Source organism: Scyliorhinus torazame, chromosome 15 (genome assembly GCF_047496885.1).
Source record: "Scyliorhinus torazame isolate Kashiwa2021f chromosome 15, sScyTor2.1, whole genome shotgun sequence".
Taxonomy (NCBI): Eukaryota; Metazoa; Chordata; class Chondrichthyes; order Carcharhiniformes; family Scyliorhinidae; genus Scyliorhinus; species Scyliorhinus torazame.
The window spans coordinates 214754061-214777813 of NC_092721.1; the positions used below are offsets into that span (position 1 = coordinate 214754061).

General features: G+C 55.8%; 1 protein-coding gene across 2 annotated transcripts in view; it reads left to right on the forward strand.

Annotated features, from left to right (window-relative positions):
* LOC140392184 (protocadherin-16-like) overlaps positions 1-23753 on the forward strand; it is a 567611-nt gene that overhangs the window by 534969 nt on the left and 8889 nt on the right. For both annotated transcript variants that reach the window (XM_072477567.1, XM_072477568.1), the window contains exons 18-19: positions 13363-13493; positions 15933-16210. In XM_072477567.1, the coding sequence (XP_072333668.1) occupies positions 13363-13493; positions 15933-16210 (409 nt within the window). The remainder of the gene's footprint in view (positions 1-13362; positions 13494-15932; positions 16211-23753) is intronic.

Sequence of the window (23753 nt, forward strand, 5' to 3'; positions counted from 1 at the left end):
GCACCCCTTACTGACCACACCCCTTATTGACCACTCCCCTTACTGACCGCACACCTTAGTGACCGCACCCCTTACTGACCGCACCCCTCACTGACCGCACCCCTTACTGACCACACCCCTTACTGACCACACCCCTTACTGACCACTCCCCTTACTGACCGCACCCCTCACTGATCGCACCCCTCACTGATCGCACCCCTTACTGACCACACCCCTTACTGACCGCAGCCCTTACTGACCACTCCCCTTACTGACCGCACCCCTTACTGACTGCACCCCTTACTGACCACACCCCTTACTGACCGCACCGCTTACTGACCGCACCCCTTACTGACTACACCCCTTACTGACCACACCCCTTACTGACCGCACCCCTTACTGAGCGCACCCACGACTGACCACTCCCCTTACTGACCGCACCCCTCACTGACCCGACTGAATACTGACCACACCCCTTACTGACCGCACCCCTCACTGACCGCAGTCCTTACTGACCGCACCCCTTACTGACCACACCCCTTACTGACCACACCCCTTACTGACCCGACTGAATACTGACCACACCCCTTACTGGCCACACCCCTTACTGAGCGCACCCACGACTGACCACTCCCCTTACTAACCGCACCCCTCACTGACCCGACTGAATACTGACCACACCCCTTACTGACTGCACCCCTTACTGACCGCACCCCTCACTGACCGCAGTCCTTACTGACCGCACCCCTTACTGACCACACCCCTTACTGACCACACCCCTTACTGACCCGACTGAATACTGACCACTCCCCTTACTGACCACTCCCCTTACTGACCACTCCCCTTACTGACCGCACCCTTACTGACCACTCCCCTTACTGACCACTCCCCTTACTGACCACTCCCCTTACTGACCGCACCCCTTACTGACCGCACCCCTCACTGATCGCACCCCTTACTGACCACACCCCTTACTGACCACTCCCCTTACTGACCACTCCCCTTACTGACCGCACCCCTTACTGACCGCACCCCTTACTGACCGCACCCCTTACTGACCACTCCCCTTACTGACCACTCCCCTTACTGACCGCACCCCTTACTGACTGCACCCCTTACTGACCGCACCCCTTACTGACCACACCCCTTGCTGACTGCACCCCTTACTGACCACTCCCCTTACTGACCGCACCCCTCACTGACCACACCCCTTACTGGCCACACCCCTTACTGACCGCACCCCTCACTGACCGCACCCCTTACTGACCACACCCCTGATTGACCACTCCCCTTACTGACCGCACCCCTTAGTGACCGCACCCCTTACTGACCGCACCCCTCACTGACCGCACCCCTTACTGACCACACCCCTTACTGACCACACCCCTTACTGACCGCACCCCTTACTGACCGCACCCCTTACTGACCGCACCCCTTACTGACCGCACCCCTTACTGACCACACCCCTTACTGACCGCACCCCTTACTGACCGCACCCCTTACTGACCACACCCCTCACTTACCGCACCCCTTACTGACCCGACTGAATACTGCCCACACCCCTTACTGACCACACCCCTTACTGACCGCACCCCTCACTGACTGCACCCCTTACTGACCGCACCCCTTACTGACCCGACTGAATACTGCCCACACCCCTTACTGACCACTCCCCTTACTGACCGCACCCCTCACTGACCGCACCCCTTACTGACCACACCCCTTACTGACCACACCCCTTACTGGCCACACCCCTTACTGACCGCACCCCTTACTGACCACACCCCTTACTGGCCACACCCCTTACTGACCACACCCCTTACTGACCGCACCCCTTACTGACCACACCCCTTACTGACCACACTCCTTACTGACCACACCCCTTACTGGCCACACCCCTTACTGACCGCACCCCTTACTGACCGCACCCCTCACTGACCGCACCCCTCACTGACCGCACCCCTTACTGACCACTCCCCTTACTGACCGCACCCCTTACTGACCGTACCCCTTACTGACCGCACCCCTCACTGACCGCACCCCTTACTGACCACACCCCTTACTGACCACAGCCCTTACTGACCGCACCCCTTACTGACCGCACCCCTTACTGACCACACCCCTCACTGACCGCACTCCTTACTGACCACCGCCTTACTGACCGCACCCCTTACTGACCACACCCCTTACTGACCACCGCCTTACTGACCACTCCCCTTACTGACCGCACCCCTTACTGACCACACCCCTTACTGGCCACACCCCTTACAGACCACACTCCTTACAGCCCGCACCTACTACTGACCACTCCCCTTCCTGACCGCACACCTTACTGACCACACCCCTTACTGACCACTCCCCTTACTGACCACACCCCTTACTGACCACACCCCTTACTGACCACTCCCCTTACTGACCACACCCCTTACTGACCACTCCCCTTACTGGCCGCACCCCTTACTGACCACACCCCTTCCTGACCGCACCCCTTACTGACCGCACCCCTTACTGACCACACCCCTTACTGACCACACTCCTTACTGACCACACCCCTTACTGACCGCACCCCTTACTGATCGCACCCCTCACTGATCGCACGCCTTACTGACCACACCCCTTACTGACCACACCCCTTACTGACCACACCCCTTACTGACCACTCCCCTTACTGACCGCACCCCTCACTGATCGCACCCCTCACTGATCGCACCCCTTACTGACTACACCCCTTACTGACCACACCCCTTACTGACCACTCCCCTTACTGACCACTCCCCTTACTGACCGCACCCCTCACTGATCGCACCCCTCACTGACCACACCCCTTACTGACCACTCCCCTTACTGACCGCACCCCTTACTGACTACACCCCTTACTGACCACTCCCCTTACTGACCGCACCCCTTACTGACTACACCCTTACTGACCACTCCCCTTACTGACCGCACCCCTTACTGACTACACCCCTTACTGACCACACCCCTTACTGACCACACCCCTTACTGACCGCACCCCTTACTGACCGCACCCCTTACTGACCACACCCCTTACTGGCCACACCCTTACTGACCGCACCCCTTACTGACCACACCCCTTACTGACCGCACCCCTTACTGACTACACCCCTTACTGGCCACACCCCTTACTGACCGCACCCCTTACTGACCCGACTGAATACTGACCACACCCCTTACTGGCCACACCCCTTACTGAGCGCACCCACTACTGGCCACACCCCTTACAGACTGCACCCACGACTGACCACTCCCCTTACTGACCGCACCCCTCACTGACCCGACTGAATACTGACCTCACCCCTTACTGACTGCACCCCTTATTGACCGCACCCCTCACTGACCGCAGTCCTTACTGACCGCACCCTTACTGACCACACCCCTTACTGACCACACCCCTTACTGACCCGACTGAATACTGACCACTCCCCTTACTGACCACTCCCCTTACTGACCGCACCCCTTACTGACTGCACCCCTTACTGACCACACCCCTTACTGACCACTCCCCTTCCTGACCGCACCCCTCACTGACCACACCCCTTACTGACCACTCCCCTTACTGACCGCACCCTTACTGACCACTCCCCTCACTGACCACACCCCTTACTGACCACTCCCCTTACTGACCGCACCCTTACTGACCACTCCCCTTACTGACCACACCCCTCACTGACCACACCCCTTACTGACCACTCCCCTTACTGACCACTCCCCTTACTGACCACTCCCCTTCCTGACCGCACCCCTTACTGACCACACCCCTTACTGACCAGACCCCTCACTAACTGCACCCCTCACTGACCACTCCCCTTACTGCCCGCACCCCTTACTGACCACTCCCCTTACTGACCACTCCCCTTACTGACCACTCCCCTTACTGACCGCACCCCTTACTGACCACACCCTTTACTGGCCACACCCCTTACTGACCGCACCCCTTACTGACTGCACCCCTTACTGACCACTCCCCTTACTGACCGCACCCCTCACTGACCGCACCCCTTACTTACCACACCCCTTACTGACCACACCCCTTACTGGCCACACCCTTTACTGACCGCACCCCTCACTGACCGCACCCCTTACTGACCACACCCCTTATTGACCACTCCCCTTACTGACCGCACACCTTAGTGACCGCACCCCTTACTGACCGCACCCCTCACTGACCGCACCCCTTACTGACCACACCCCTTACTGACCACACCCCTTACTGACCACACCCCTTACTGACCGCACCCCTTACTGACCACTCCCCTTACTGACCGCACCCCTTACTGACCGCACCCCTTACTGACCGCACCCCTCACTGACCGCACCCCTTACTGACCACACCCCTTACTGACCGCACCCCTTACTGACCCGACTGAATACTGCCCACACCCCTTACTGACCACACCCCTTACTGACTGCACCCCTTACTGACTGCACCCCTTACTGACCACTCCCCTTACTGACCGCACCCCTCACTGACCGCACCCCTTACTGACCACACCCCTTACTGACCACACCCCTTACTGGCCACACCCCTTACTGACCGCACCCCTTACTGACCACACCCCTTACTGGCCACACCCCTTACTGACCACACCCCTTACTGACCGCACCCCTTACTGACCACACCCCTTACTGACCACACTCCTTACTGACCACACCCCTTACTGGCCACACCCCTTACTGACCGCACCCCTTACTGACCGCACCCCTCACTGACCGCACCCCTCACTGACCGCACCCCTTACTGACCACTCCCCTTACTGACCGCACCCCTTACTGACCGTACCCCTTACTGACCGCACCCCTCACTGACCGCACCCCTTACTGACCACACCCCTTACTGACCACAGCCCTTACTGACCGCACCCCTTACTGACCGCACCCCTTACTGACCACACCCCTCACTGACCGCACTCCTTACTGACCCGACTGAATACTGACCACACCCCTCACTGACCGCACCCCTTACTGACCACCGCCTTACTGACCGCACCCCTTACTGACCACACCCCTTACTGACCACCGCCTTACTGACCACTCCCCTTACTGACCGCACCCCTTACTGACCACACCCCTTACTGGCCACACCCCTTACAGACCACACTCCTTACAGCCCGCACCTACTACTGACCACTCCCCTTCCTGACCGCACACCTTACTGACCACACCCCTTACTGACCACTCCCCTTACTGACCGCACCCCTTACTGACCACACCCCTTACTGACCACACCCCTTACTGACCACTCCCCTTACTGACCACACCCCTTACTGACGACACCCCTTACTGACCACTCCCCTTACTGGCCGCACCCCTTACTGACCGCACCCCTTACTGACCGCACCCCTTACTGACCGCACCCCTTACTGACCACACCCCTTACTGACCACACTCCTTACTGACCACACCCCTTACTGACCACTCCCCTTACTGACCGCACCCCTCACTGATCGCACCCCTCACTGATCGCACCCCTTACTGACCACACCCCTTACTGACCGCACCCCTTACTGACCACACCCCTTACTGACCGCACCCCTTACTGACCGCACCCCTTACTGACTACACCCCTTACTGACCACACCCCTTACTGACCGCACCCCTTAGTGACCGCACCCCTTATTGGCCACACCCCTTACTAACCGCACCCCTTACTGACCGCACCCCTTACTGACCGCACCCCTTAGTGACCGCACCCCTTACTGGCCACACCCCTTACTGACCGCACCCCTCACTGACCGCACCCCTTACTGACCGCACCCCTTAGTGACCGCACCCCTTAGTGACCGCACCCCTTAGTGACCGCACCCCTTACTGACCGCACCCCTTACTGACCGCACCCCTTACTGGCCACACCCCTTACTGACCACACCCCTTACTGACCGCACCCCTTAGTGACCGCACCCCTTAGTGACCGCACCCCTTACTGACCACACCCCTTACTGACCGCACCCCTTACTGACCGCACCCCTTAGTGACCGCACCCCTTACTGGCCACACCCCTTACTGACCACACCCCTTACTGACCGCACCCCTTACTGACCGCACCCCTTAGTGACCGCACCCCTTATTGGCCACACCCCTTACTAACTGCACCCCTTACTGACCGCACCCCTTACTGACCGCACCCCTTAGTGACCGCACCCCTTACTGGCCACACCCCTTACTGACCCGACTGAATACTGACCACACCCCTTACTGGCCACACCCCTTACTGAGCGCACCCACTACTGGCCACACCCCTTACAGACTGCACCCCTCACTGACCCGACTGAATACTGACCACACCCCTTACTGACTGCACCCCTTACTGACCGCACCCCTCACTTACCGCAGTCCTTACTGACCGCACCCCTTACTGACCACACCCCTTACTGACCACTCCCCTTACTGACCACACCCCTTACTGACCCGACTGAATACTGACCACTCCCCTTACTGACCACTCCCCTTACTGACCACTCCCCTTACTGACCACTCCCCTTACTGACCACTCCCCTTACTGACTGCACCCCTTACTGACCACTCCCCTTACTGACCACACCCCTCACTGACCACACCCCTTACTGACCACTCCCCTTACTGACCGCACCCTTACTGACCACTCCCCTTACTGACCACTCCCCTTACTGACCACTCCCCTTCCTGACCGCACCCCTTACTGACCACACCCCTTACTGACCGGACCCCTCACTAACTGCACCCCTCACTGACCACTCCCCTTACTGCCCGCACCCCTTACTGACCACTCCCCTTACTGACCACTCCCCTTACTGACCACTCCCCTTACTGACCGCACCCCTTACTGACCACACCCTTTACTGGCCACACCCCTTACTGACCGCACCCCTTACTGACCGCACCCCTTACTGACCACTCCCCTTACTGACCGCACCCCTCACTGACCGCACCCCTTACTGACCACACCCCTTACTGACCACACCCCTTACTGGCCACACCCCTTACTGACCGCACCCCTCACTGACCGCACCCCTTACTGACCACACCCCTTATTGACCACTCCCCTTACTGACCGCACCCCTCACTGACCGCACCCCTTACTGACCCGACTGAATACTGCCCACACCCCTTACTGACCACACCCCTTACTGACCGCACCCCTCACTGACTGCACCCCTTACTGACCACCGCCTTACTGAGCGCACCCCTTACTGACCACACCCCTTACTGACCACACCCCTTACTGACCACCACCTTACTGACCACTCCCCTTACTGACCACACCCCTTACTGACCACTCCCCTTACTGACCACACCCCTTACTGACCGCACCCCTTACTGACCACTCCACGTACTGACCACACCCCTTACTGACCGCACCCCTTACTGACCGCACCCCTTACTGACCACTCCCCTTACTGACCACACCCCTCACTGACCGCACCACTTACTGACCACTCCCCTTACTGACCGCACCCCTTACTGACCGAACCCCTTACTGACCGCACCCCTTACTGACCACTCCCCTTACTGACCGCACCCCTCACTGACCGCACCCCTTACTGACCACACCCCTTACTGGCCACACTCCTTACTGACCGCACCCCTTACTGACCACTCCCCTTACTGACCGCACCCCTTACTGACCGCACCCCTTACTGACCACTCCCCTTACTGACCACACCCCTTACTGACCGCACCCCTTACTGACCGCACCCCTCACTGACCGCACCACTTACTGACCGCACCCCTTACTGACCACTCCACGTACTGACCACACCCCTTACTGACCACACCCCTTACTGACCGCACCCCTTACTGACCACTCCCCTTACTGACCACACCCCTCACTGACCGCACCCCTTACTGACCGAACCCCTTACTGACCGCACCCCTCACTGACCGCACCCCTTACTGACCACACCCCTTACTGGCCACACTCCTTACTGACCGCACCCCTTACTGACCGCACCCCTTACTGACCACTCCCCTTACTGACCACACCCCTTACTGACCGCACCCCTTACTGACCGCACCCCTCACTGACCGCACCCCTTACTGACCACACCCTTTACTGACCGCACCCCTTACTGACCCCTCCCCTTACCGCACCCCTTACTGACCACACCCTTTACTGACCACCACCTTACTGCCCACACCCTTACTGACCACTCCCCTTACTGACCGCACCCCTTACTGACCACACCCCTTACTGACCACACCCCTTACTGACCACACCCCTTACTGACCACATCCCTTACTGACCGCATCCCTTACTGACCACACCCCTCACTGACCACACCCCTTACTGGCCGCACCCCTTACTGACCACACCCCTTACTGACCGAATCCCTTACTGACCACACCCCTTACTGACCGCACCCCTTACTGACCACACCCCTTACTGACCACACCCCTTACTGCCCACACCCCTTACTGACTGCACCCCTTACTGACCACACCCCTTACTGACCGCACCCCTTACTGCCCACACCCCTTACTGACCGCACCCCTTACTGACCGCACCCCTCACTGACCGCACCCCTTACTGACCGCACCCCTCACTGACCGCACCCCTTACTGACCACACCCCTTACTGACCACACCGCTTACTGACCATGCCCCTTACTGACCACACCCCTTACTGACCACTCCCCTTACTGACCACACCCCTCACTGACCGCACCCCTTACTGACCGCACCCCTTACTGACCGCACCCCTTACTGACCGCACCCCTTACTGACCACACCCCTTACTGACCGCACCCCTTACTGACCGCACCCCTTACTGACCACACCCCTTACTGACCGCACCCCTTACTGACCACACAGAACAAAAGAGGAGGCCAGTGAGATAGTTGATACATTGGTTTTTATTTTTCAAATTCCCAAGATTCAGGGAAGTTTCCATTCGACTGGGAAATAGCAAACGTAAGGCCTGATGCACGATCAGTTACACAGAGACGAGAGTTGGATGCAACTGAGGCTTTATTACACTAAGATGTGTGGCCTCCTATAGCAGCTGGCAAAATGGCTGCTGTATGGGGAGCACACATATTTATACTCCGCATACTGGGCGGAGCCAGCAGGCAGGGAACTATCCCCGTACCTGTAGGACAGGGGCCTTACCACAAATCACCTAATATATACATCAGTGTGACTACCACATTCACCCCCTGTTAAAATTGAGTCCGGCGGGGGTGGTGGAGAACTATATACAAGTATATGTTTAACTACAGAGAAAAATGGAGTCCCGATCACGCTACAGGTTCAGTCGGGCTGGAGCTCTGACGTTGGGAGCGCCGCAGTGGTGGCGGCGATTCCGGTGCTGGTCTGGTCCTCGGTGACTCCAGCAGCATGCCGAAATCCTCGTCATCCTCGAGCGTGGGCAGGGGGAGGACAGATTGTCCTGGGGCGGGGGCTGCGGTGGGGTGCGCCGGGGAAGGGGAGGGCGGCGCCGGGTCGGAGGGGTGTGTGTGTGTGGAACTGGTGCCAGGTCCCTGGGGGAGACAGTATCTTGTCGGGCGTCGGGGTACGCTACGTCGGCGTACTGCGGGTTGGCGTGGAGTAACTGTACCCTCTCAACCAACGGGTCCGCCTTGTGGAGTCGTTCCTGCTTACAGAGGAGTATGGGCCCTGGAGCTGCGAGCCAAGTCGGGAGCGATACCCCGGAGGTGGACTTCCTGGGGAAGGCAAAGAGACGTTCATGGGGTGTGTCATTATTCATAGAGTTTACAGTGCAGAAGGAGGCCATTCGGCCCATCGAGTCTGCACCGGCTCTTGGAAAGAGCACCCTACCCAAGGTTAACATCTCCACCCAACACCAAGGGCAATTTTGGACACTACGGGCAATTTATCGCGGCCAATCCACCTAACCTGCACATCTTTGGACTGTGGGAGGAAACCGGAGCACCCGGAGGAAACCCACGCACACACGGGGAGAGCGTGCAGACTCCACACAGACAGTGACCCAGCGGGGAATCGAACCCGGGACCCTAGAGCTGTGAAGCGATTGTGCTATCCACAATGCTACCGTGCTGCCCTGGTGATTAGTCGCAGTGCATAGGAGCGACCAAATGGAGTGCAGTGCGTCGGGGAGGACCTCCTGCCAGCGGGAGGCCGGGGGATTTCTGGACCGTAGGGCCAGCTGAACGGCCCTCCAGACCGTCCCATTCTCCCGCTCCATCTGCCTGTTTCCTCTGGGGTTGTAGCTGGTCGTCCTGCTCGAGGCAATACCCCTGCTGAGCAGGAACTGGCGCAGCTCCTCACTCATAAATGAGGATCCCCGGTCGCTGTGGACGTAGGCGGGGAAACGGAACAGAGCGAAGATGGTGTTGAGGGTTTTGATGACGGTGGCAGACGTCATGTCGGGGCATGGGACGGCGAAGGGGAATCGGGAATATTGGGCGAAATTCTCCATTATCGGCGGAAAGTCCGCCGATCGACGCAAAAAACGGCGCAAATCCCACTTGCGTCACGTCATAAAAATGGGCCGATAGTCTGCGGCCCGAAATGGGCTAGCAGCGACGTAACGGGATCCGCGCTTGCGCAGTGGTTCACGCCGTGCAGCGTCATTAATCGACCACATTAAGAAAATACGTGTTGCGGTCGGTGGAGGGGAGGGGCCCTTTGAAGTCCACGCTGAGGCGTTCAAAGGGACGGGAGGCCTTCACCAGGCCGGTAGAAGTGCGGTTTACACTCCGCGCAGACCTGGCAGTCTCTGGCGATTGCCCTGACTTCCTCGACGGAGTAGGGCAGATTGCGGGCCTTGATGAAATGGTAAAAACGTGTGACCCCCGGGTGACGAAGGCTGTCGTGCAGGGTCCGGAGTCTGTCCACTTGTGCGCTGGCACAAGTACCTCGGGATAGGGCATCGGGGGCTCGTTGAGCTTGCCGGGGCGATACAAAATCTCTTAATTGTAGGTGGAGGGCTCGATCCAACACCTCAAGATTTTATCGTTTTTAATCTTGCCCCGCTGTGTGTTGTTAAACATGAAGGCAACCGACCGTTGGTCAGTGAGGAGAGTGAATCTCCTGCCGGCCAGGTAATGCTCCATTGCCGCACAGCTTCAACAATAGCTTGGGCCTCTTTTTCGACGGAGGAGTGCCGAATTTCGGGTCTGCCTGCCTGGTTGAGGGTGGCGGCCAGAGCGACGTCTGACACATCGCTCTCGACTTGGAAGGGGAGCGTCTCGTCGACCGAGTGCATCGCGGCCTTGACGATGTCGACCTCAATACGGTTGAAGGCCTGGTGAGCCTCGGCCGATAGGGGAAAAAGAGTGGATTGGATGAGTGGGCGGGGCCTTGTCCGCATAGTTTGGGACTCACTGGGCGTAGTAAGAAAAGAATCCCAGGCAACATTTGAGGGCCTTGGGGCAGTGGGGGAGGGGGCGTTCCATGAGGGGGCGCATGCGGTCGGGATCGGGCCCCAGAACTCCGTTCTGGACCACATAGCCGAGGCTGGCTAAGCGGTTCGTGCTGAACACGCACTTCTCCTTGTCATACGTGAGGTTGAGGAGAGTGGCTGTGTGGAGAGGTTTAGCAAGGTTGGCGTCGTGGTCCTGCTGATCGTGGCCACAGATGATGACATTGTCAAGATACGGGAAAGTGGCCCGCAGCCCATACCGGTCAACCATTCGGTCCATTTCCCGTTGGAAAACCGAGACCCCGTTGGTGACGCCAAAGGGAACCCTGAGAAAGTGGTAAAGGTGGCCGTCTGCCTCGAAGGCAGTGTATGGGCGGATGGGGAACTGGTGGTCGGCGGATTTCAGGTCCACAGTTGAGAAGACCCGGTACTGTGCGATCTGATTGACCATATCAGATATGTGTGGGAGGGGGTACGCGTCGAGCTGCGTGTACCGAGTGACACGGTCGGTACGGGCTTGGAGATGGCAGCGCCCACGGGCCACACGAGCCGTGGGGGAGACAAGATGGCGGCGCTTGATGTTCCTGGGGAGGACAAGATGTTCCCGGGCCGCACGTGGTCCGAGGAGGGGAAGATGGCGGCGCCCACTGGCCGTACCCGGGGGTGGGGGGTGGGGGGGGGTGGTGGGAACAATGCAGCGACTGAACGGGCCTGGCACACCGCCGTGAAGTGCCCCTTCTTGCCGCAGGCCTTGCAAAGGGCGCTCCGGGCCGGGCAGCGCTGTCGAGGATGTTTTGGCTGCCCACAGAAGTAACATTTGGGGCCCCCGGGGTTGGTTGGCTGCCGCGCGGCACAGGCATGGGGCTGGCTGAGTGAGGTCCCCGATGGGGTGGCCGTCTGCGGAGTCCATGATGCGTAGGAGGGGTGGGCCGCGCGGCTGGGAGTGTAGGCCTGGATGTTGCACGAGGCGACCGTCAGCAAGAGCGCAAGCTTTTTGGTTGCCGCGAGGTCGAGCGTGGCCCCTTCTAAAAGGCGTTGGCGGATGTAATCTGACCCTATCCCTGGAACAAAAGCATCCCTCATAAGCAAGTTCGAGTGTTCCATGGCTGTGACGGCCTGACAGTCACAGTCTCTGACTCGGGGAATTAGAGCACGCCGGAAGTCTTCTACTGACTCACCAGGGAGTTGGCTGTGCGTGGAGAGGATGTGTCTGGCGTAGAGCGTGTTAGTCCGCTGAGCGTAGTTTTCTTTCAGTAAAGCCATGGCTTCGTTGTAGTTCGGCGCGTCCTGGATAAGCGGAAGGACGTTGGAGCTCAGCCGCGAGTAGAGTATCTGGATGTTCTGAGCTTCCGGAATTGGTTCTGGTGCAGACCTGATGTAAGCTTCAAAACAGGCTAGCCAATCGTCACAGTCCTTTCTGGCGTTGTCTGATTGCGGATCCAGCTGCAGGCGATCCGGCTTGATGCGGACGCCCATCTTCTGAAAACATTTGTGAAATAAATTGATGCTCGATCAGTTACACAAAGACGAGAGTAGGATGTAATCGAGGGTTTATTACACTGAGATGTGTGGCCTCCTACAGCAGCTGACGAAATGGCTGCTGTACGAGGAGCACACATATTTATACCCCGCCTACTGGGCGGAGCCAGCAGGCAGGGAACTACCCCCGTACCTGTAGTACAGGGCCTTACCACAAATCACCTAATATATACATCAGTGTGACTACCACAACTCCTTTATTCAAAACTCCTTTATCTCTGCCCCTGCTTTAATGCCAGTCCCTCCACATTCTCTGACTGCTCATTGGCCTATTCTGGGGCACTATTTCAAACACTTTTTGAAAATCCAAATAAATTATATTGACTGCATCAATATTGTCTGTTCCCTCTGTCACCTATTTAAATATTGAACAAGGTTAGTTGTGCGAGATATTCCTTTTTGAAATCCGTGCTGATTTCATGATTATATTTTGTGCCATTGCCGGCGTTTGGTAATATTCACATTTTGCCATTTTTTGAATTAATTCCTCCCTCTGATTTCAGATTGCGTTTGACAGCAACGGACAGAGGAAGTCCGCGGCTTGTGGGCACAGCTACCCTCACTGTCATCATCCTGGACCTGAATGACAACAGCCCCACCATCCCGTTACCCCGTGTGGTGCGGGTTCCAGAGAGTGAGTCACCATCACTGAAAGTCACATGGCACATTCACACGCAAACATACAAATATTACGCACAAAAGCTCACATTCATGCACTCTCATACAAACTCATCGCACACACACCCTCTCACACTCACACACACACAGAAACATAGATACAGAGAGGATAGGAGCAGGAGGAGGCCATTCGGCCCTTCAAGCCCACTCTGCCATTCATGATCATGGCTGATCATCCAACTCAATAGCCTGATCCAGCTTTCCCCGGATCCTTTGATCCCCTTCACCAAGTGCAACATCGAACTGCTTCCTGAAAATATACAGGCCGCTATTCCCCCCCCCCCCCCCCCCCACACCGGGTGGGAGAATCGCCGTGTGAATCGCGCCACGCCGCCCCGACCCCCGCACACAATTCTCCCACCCCCCGGAAACCAGCGGCCTCCGATGGGGTCTGGCCCGCGATTGGGCCCACCGATCAGCGGGCCGGCCTCTCCCGCCCCCCCCCCGCCCCGGGCCTACCTCCTTCCGCGCGCGGCCCCAGTACACTGGCTCCATGTTGGTGAGGGGCCGGCATGCGTGGGGGCCAGAATAGGTTGTGTCCAGGCCCTGTTTGCGCCGTCGTGAAATGCGACGGCGTCTACGACGCGCGAATACTTGGCCTCAATATCAGAGAATCGCCCCCACAATGTTTTGGCTTCAACTACGTCCTGTGGGAGTGAATTCCACAGACTCACCACTCTCTGGGTGAAGAAATTTCTCCTTATCTCTGTCCTAAATGGTCTCCCCCGTATCCTCAGACTGTGACCCCTGGCTCTGGACACACCCAAGTTTGGTAACATCTTCCCTGCATCTACCCTGTCTAGTCCCGTTAGAATTTTATAGTCTCTATGAGATTCCCCCTCATTCTTCTGAACTCCAGCGAGAACAATCCCAACCTAGTCAATCTCTCCTCATATGACAGTCCCGCCATCCCTGGAATCAGTCTGGTAAACCTTCGCTGCTCTCCCTCGAGAGCAAGAACATCCTTCCTCAGAGAAGGAGAGCAAAACTGCCCACAATACTCCAGGTGTGGCCTCACCAAGGCTCCTGTACAATTGCAGCAACACATCCCTGCTTCTATACTCGAAACCTCTCGCAATGAAGGCCAACATACCATTAGCCTTCTTTACCGCCTGCTGCACCTGCATGCTTACCTTCAGCGACTGGTGCACAAGGACACCCAGGTCCCGCTGCACACTCCCCTCTCCTCATTTATGGCCATTCAGATAATATTTTGCCTTCTTGTTTATGCTCCCAAAGTGGATAACCTCACATTTATGCAAATTATACCGCATCTGCTATTCATTTGCCCCCTCACTCATACAATTCAATCCCGGCTTGGGTCACTGTCTGTGCGGAGTCTGCACGTTCTCCCCGTGTCTGCGTGGGTTTCCTCCGGGTGCTCCGGTTTCCTCTCACAAGTCCCGAAAGACGTGCAGCATTGAACTTGAAAGCAGCAAAATGTGCTAAAGAGTAGCACGTTAAGGGTGATGAGATATCGCCGTAAACGGCAATGATGACGATGTTGGGCGCAATTCAGCGACTGGGTTACGACAAATCACCCAACTTGCTCCAACTGTCGAGGTCTGGATCTGCATATTTAAATAATCCATTATGTTGCTTGCGGGTCATTTTGCTTTAAATGCTTGTTGGGATGTTTTATTTTGTTTAAACCGCTGCTTAAATAACAGGTCACGTGGTGTCTTTCAGTAACGGCACAGACAGCACTTTCACCCCCGAGGTTTTGCCATGTTTGATATCGTCTCCTCCCCGTCAGATCGGGTATTAACCTGCACAGACTTGTCATGTGCGAGTACCTTTAAGACATGGATGTTTAAGCAATGTACCTTTAAGAAAACAGTGATGTCAGAGAGTGGGTGGGGCTGAGGTCAGGTCAGCCATTTTGCAATTTTGTTTTGCAGTTTGAAAAAGCAGCTTGTGTGTGTCTGTGTTTGCAGTGAGCTGGATCTCTGCCATAAAAGACTATCTCTGGATCATTTGGGTGATTTAAACTCATAATAGTGAAGCCTTTAACCTGATGTGATTCTGTTTAAAGGTGTTAAGTCTCTTGGAAGTTTGAATGAACATTTTGAGGAATTATTTACTGTTGCAATATTTTATGAGCTATCTTTGAAGTAAGGGGTGTTAAGAGATCCAATGTTTATTTAAGATGTTAAGTTGAGTTCATGGAATAAACATTGTTTTGTGATTAAAAACCCACGTGTCCATAATTGTAATCCCACTCCTAGGGAACAAGCCGTGTGCTCGGAAAAGCAACAAATCCATTAAAGGGAGAGGTTGGTTGAACTCCCATGATACATTTTGGGGTTCTGAAAACGCCTCGCCCATAACAGACTCCAACAATAATCACCAATCATTGACTTTGTGACTCACCCTCTCTCTCTGCTGGCTATAGATACAGTGATTGGCTCAGAGATCACCAAGGTGACCGGGAATGATGTGGATTCGGGCCCCGTGTTGTCCTACACCCTGGTGACAGAGAGTGAGAAATTCAGCATCAACCGTTACCATGGCATCATCTCATTATCGGACAGGCTGGACTTTGAAGAACAAAGTTGGTACATACTCACGGTGCAGACATCTGACTCCAAACACGGAACTGAGGCCAATCTGACCATTGTGGTGGAGGACATTAATGACAATCCTCCGATCTTTGTGCAGGATTTGTATCAGGTGAGAGGCTGACGTCAGTAAGTTCACAAATGGAGTAAAATGTGGGAAAGTGTGAAGTTGGTCATTTTGGAAGGGAGAAGAAAAGAACAGTATTATTTAAATGGGGAAAAACTGCAGCAAGCTGCAACACAAAGAGACTTGGGGGGCTTGTGCACGAGACACAGAAAGCTGGCAGCCAGGGCCAGTAGGTAATCAGGAAGGGTAAGTCTTGCTGCAGCTGTACAAGGTGCTGGTGAGACCACATCTGGAGCACTGGGACAGTTTTGGTCTCCTTATTGAAGGAAAGATATTATTTCATTGGAGGGGGTTCAGAGAAGGTTCACTCAGATGATCCCCGTATGGAGAGATTGTCTTATGACAAAGGTTAAACAGGTTCGGGCTCCACTGATTGCAGTTTAAAAGAATGAGAGGTGATCGCATTGGAACATGTTGGATTCCCCAGGGGCTGACAGGGTAAATGCTGAGAGGATGTCTCCCCTCAGGGGAGAGTCTGGGACCAGAGGGCAGAGTCTCAGAATAAAGGGGACAGTTTCAGATTGAGATGAGGAGGAATTTCCTCTCTCAGAAGGTTGTGAGTCTTTGGAACTCCTCGCCACAGAGAGCTGGGGGGCAGAGTCCGTGTGTCTATTTACGGCTGAGATAGATTCTTGATCAGTCAGGGAATCGAGGGTTATGGGAAAGGGCAGGAAAGTGGGCGTGAGGAATGTCGGATCAGCCATGATCCTGAATGGCAGAGCAGGCTCGAGGGGCCGAATGGCCTAAACGTGTTCCTACAGGAGCTGACACTGAGACTGTGGTGAGCCACTGTATTATATTGTACACACTGTTCTTACTGTTTGTTACATGTCTGGGTTAGTCCCTGCTGGCTCCGCCCCTCGGGCTCCAGTATAAAGGTGGCTGACCTCCAGCCCCGCCCTCATTCTGGCTCCGCCTGTGGCTCCGCCCCTCGGGCTCCAGTATAAAGGTGGCTGACCTCCAGCCCCGCCCTCATTCTGGCTCCGCCTGTGGCTCCGCCCCTCGGGCTCCAGTATAAAGGTGGCTGACCTCCAGCCCCGCCCTCATTCTGGCTCCGCCTGTGGCTCCGCCCCTCGGGCTCCAGTATAAAGGTGGCTAACCTCCAGCCCCGCCCTCATTCTGGGACCGGCTGCCAGCAGGTGTCTTTTAGCTGATTAAAGCCACAGTTTCCTCTTCCGACTCTCGTCTGTCATCATTGATGGTACATCAGAGACACACACACACACAAACACACACACACAGACCGTACAGGGGCTGACACTGAGACACACACACACACACAGATCGTACAGGAGCTGACACTGAGACACACACACACAGACCGTACAGGGGCTGACACTGAGACACACACACACACACACACACACAGACCAGACAGGAGCTGACACTGAGACACACACACACACACAGACCGTACAGGGGCTGACACTGAGACACACACACACACACACACAGACCAGACAGGAGCTGACACTGAGACACACACACACACACAGACCGTACAGGGGCTGACACTGAGACACACACACACACACACACAGACCAGACAGGAGCTGACACTGAGACACACACACACACACAGACCGTACAGGGGCTGACACTGAGACACACACACACAGACACACACACACAGACCGTACAGGAGCTGACACTGAGACACACACACACACACACACAGACCGGACAGGGGCTGACACTGACACACACACGCACACACACACAGACCGTACAGGAGCTGACACTGAGACACACACACACACACACACACACACAGATCGGACAGGAGCTGACACTGAGACACACACACACAGACACACACACACACACACAGACCGTACAGGGGCTGACACTGAGACACACACACACAGACACACACACACACACACACAGACCGTACAGGGGCTGACACTGAGACACACACACACAGACACACACACACACACACACCGTACAGGGGCTGACACTGAGACACACACACACACACAGACACACACACACAGACACACAGACCAGACAGGAGCTGACACTGAGACACACACACACACACACACACAGACCGTACAGGAGCTGACACTGAGACACACACACACACACACACACACAGACCGTACAGGAGCTGACACTGAGACACACACACACACACACACAGACCGTACAGGAGCTGACACTGAGACACACACACGCACACACACAGACCGTACAGGAGCTGACACTGAGACACACACACACACAGACCGGACAGGAGCTGACACTGAGACACACACACACACACACACACACAGACCGTACAGGGGCTGACACTGAGACACACACACACACACACACAGACCATACAGGAGCTGACACTGAGACATACACACACACAGACCGGACAGGAGCTGACACTGAGACACACACACACACACACAGACCGGACAGGAGCTGACACTGAGACACACACACACACACACACACACACAGACCGTACAGGGGCTGACACTGAGACACACACACACACACACACACACACCGGACAGGAGCTGACACTGAGACACACACACACACACACACACACAGACCGTACAGGGGCTGACACTGAGACACACACACACAGACCGGACAGGAGCTGACACTGAGACACACACACACACACAGACCGTACAGAAGCTGACACTGAGACACACACACACACACACACACACACAGACCGTACAGGGGCTGACACTGAGACACACACACACACACACACACACACACACACACACCGGACAGGAGCTGACACTGAGACACACACACACACACACAGACCGTACAGGAGCTGACACTGAGACACACACACACAGACCGGACAGGAGCTGACACTGAGACACACACACACACACACACAGACCGTACAGGAGCTGACACTGAGACACACACACACACACACAGACCGTACAGGAGCTGACACTGAGACACACACACACACACACAGACCGTACAGGAGCTGACACTGAGACACACACACACACAGACCGTACAGGAGCTGACACTGAGACACACACACACAGACCGGACAGGAGCTGACACTGAGACACACACACACACACAGACCGTACAGGAGCTGACACTGAGACACACACACACACACACGGACCGTACAGGAGCTGACACTGAGACACACACAGACCGTACAGGGGCTGACACTGAGACACACACACACAGACCGTACAGGAGCTGACACTGAGACACACACACACAGACCGTACAGGAGCTGACACTGAGACACACACACACAGACCGGACAGGAGCTGACACTGAGACACACACACACACACACAGACCGTACAGGAGCTGACACTGAGACACACACACACACACACAGACCGGACAGGAGCTGACACTGAGACACACACACACACACAGACCGTACAGGAGCTGACACTGAGACACACACACACACACACACACACAGACCGTACAGGAGCTGACACTGAGACACACACACAGACCGTACAGAAGCTGACACTGAGACACACACACACAGACCGTACAGGAGCTGACACTGTGAGACACACACACAGACCGGACAGGAGCTGACACTGAGACACACACACACACACACACAGACCGTACAGGAGCTGACACTGAGACACACACACACACACACAGACCGTACAGGAGCTGACACTGTGAGACACACACACAGACCGGACAGGAGCTGACACTGAGACACACACACACACACACACACACAGACCGTACAGGAGCTGACACTGAGACACACACACACACACACACAGACCGTACAGGAGCTGACACTGAGACACACACACACACACACAGACCGGACAGGAGCTGACACTGAGACACACACACAGAGACCGTACAGGAGCTGACACTGAGACACACACACACACACACAGACCGTACAGGAGCTGACACTGAGACACACACACACACAGACCGGACAGGAGCTGACACTGAGACACACACACACACACACACACAGACCGTACAGGGGCTGACACTGAGACACACACACACACACACACACACACACACACACAGACCATACAGGAGCTGACACTGAGACACACACACACACACAGACCGTACAGGAGCTGACACTGAGACACACACACACACACAGACCATACAGGAGCTGACACTGAGACATACACACACACAGACCGTACAGGAGCTGACACTGAGACACACACACACACACACAGACCGGACAGGAGCTGACACTGAGACACACACACACACACACACACACACAGACCGTACAGGGGCTGACACTGAGACACACACACACACACACACACACACACCGGACAGGAGCTGACACTGAGACACACACACACACACACACACACACAGACCGTACAGGAGCTGACACTGAGACACACACACACACACAGACCGTACAGAAGCTGACACTGAGACACACACACACACACACACAGACCGTACAGGAGCTGACACTGAGACACACACACACAGACCGGACAGGAGCTGACACTGAGACACACACACACACACACACAGACCGTACAGGAGCTGACACTGAGACACACACACACACACACAGACCGTACAGGAGCTGACACTGAGACACACACACACACACACAGACCGTACAGGAGCTGACACTGAGACACACACACACACACACCGTACAGGAGCTGACACTGAGACACACACACACAGACCGTACAGCAGCTGACACTGAGACACACACACACAGACCGGACAGGAGCTGACACTGAGACACACACACACACACACAGACCGTACAGGAGCTGACACTGAGACACACACACACACACACAGACCGTACAGGAGCTGACACTGAGACACACACACACACACACAGACCGTACAGGAGCTGACACTGAGACACACACACACACACACAGACCGTACAGGGGCTGACACTGAGACACACACACACAGACCGTACAGGAGCTGACACTGAGACACACACACACAGACCGTACAGGAGCTGACACTGAGACACACACACACAGACCGTACAGGAGCTGACACTGAGACACACACACACAGACCGTACAGGAGCTGACACTGAGACACACACACACAGACCGGACAGGAGCTGACACTGAGACACACACACACACACACAGACCGTACAGGAGCTGACACTGAGACACACACACACACACACAGACCGGACAGGAGCTGACACTGAGACACACACACACACACAGACCGTACAGGAGCTGATACTGAGACACACACACACACACACACACACAGACCGTACAGGAGCTGACACTGAGACACACACACACACACACACACACAGACCGTACAGAAGCTGACACTGAGACACACACACACAGACCGTACAGGAGCTGACACTGTGAGACACACACACAGACCGGACAGGAGCTGACACTGAGACACACACACACACACACACACACACAGACCGTACAGGAGCTGACACTGAGACACACACACACACACACAGACCGTACAGGAGCTGACACTGTGAGACACACACACAGACCGGACAGGAGCTGACACTGAGACACACACACACACACACACACAGACCGTACAGGAGCTGACACTGAGACACACACACACACACACAGACCGGACAGGAGCTGACACTGAGACACACACACACACACACACACAGACCGTACAGGGGCTGACACTGAGACACACACACACAGACCGTACAGGAGCTGACACTGAGACACACACACACACACACAGACCGTACAGGAGCTGACACTGAGACACACACACACACACACAGACCGTACAGGGGCTGACACTGAGACACACACACACAGACCGTACAGGAGCTGACACTGAGACACACACACACAGACCGTACAGGAGCTGACACTGAGACACACACACACAGACCGGACAGGAGCTGACACTGAGACACACACACACACACACAGACCGTACAGGAGCTGACACTGAGACACACACACACACACACAGACCGGACAGGAGCTGACACTGAGACACACACACACACACAGACCGTACAGGAGCTGATACTGAGACACACACACACACACACACACACAGACCGTACAGGAGCTGACACTGAGACACACACACACACACACACACACAGACCGTACAGAAGCTGACACTGAGACACACACACACAGACCGTACAGGAGCTGACACTGTGAGACACACACACAGACCGGACAGGAGCTGACACTGAGACACACACACACACACACACACACACAGACCGTACAGGAGCTGACACTGAGACACACACACACACACACAGACCGTACAGGAGCTGACACTGTGAGACACACACACAGACCGGACAGGAGCTGACACTGAGACACACACACACACACACACACAGACCGTACAGGAGCTGACACTGAGACACACACACACACACACAGACCGGACAGGAGCTGACACTGAGACACACACACACACACACACACAGACCGTACAGGGGCTGACACTGAGACACACACACACAGACCGTACAGGAGCTGACACTGAGACACACACACACACACACAGACCGTACAGGAGCTGACACTGAGACACACACACACACACACAGACCGGACAGGAGCTGACACTGAGACACACACACAGACCGTACAGGAGCTGACACTGAGACACACACACACAGACCGTACAGGAGCTGACACTGAGACACACACACACACACACAGACCGTACAGGAGCTGACACTGAGACACACACACACACACACCGTACAGGAGCTGACACTGAGACACACACACACACACACAGACCGGACAGGAGCTGACACTGAGACACACACACACACACACACACAGACCGTACAGGGGCTGACACTGAGACACACACACACAGACCGTACAGGAGCTGACACTGAGACACACACACACACACACAGACCGTACAGGAGCTGACACTGAGACACACACACACACACACAGACCGGACAGGAGCTGACACTGAGACACACACACAGACCGTACAGGAGCTGACACTGAGACACACACACACACACACAGACCGTACAGGAGCTGACACTGAGACACACACACAGACCGTACAGGAGCTGACACTGAGACACACACACACACACACAGACCGTACAGGGGCTGACACTGAGACACACACACAGACCGTACAGGAGCTGACACTGAGACACACACACACAGACCGTACAGGAGCTGACACTGAGACACACACACACACACACAGACCGTACAGGAGCTGACACTGAGACACACACACACACACACCGTACAGGAGCTGACACTGAGACACACACACACACACACAGACCGTACAGGAGCTGACACTGAGACACACACACACACACACAGACCGTACAGGAGCTGACACTGAGACACACACACACACACACACACACAGACCGGACAGGAGCTGACACTGAGACACACACACACACACACAGACCGTACAGGAGCTGACACTGAGACACACACACACACACACAGACCGTACAGGAGCTGACACTGAGACACACACACACACACACCGTACAGGAGCTGACACTGAGACACACACA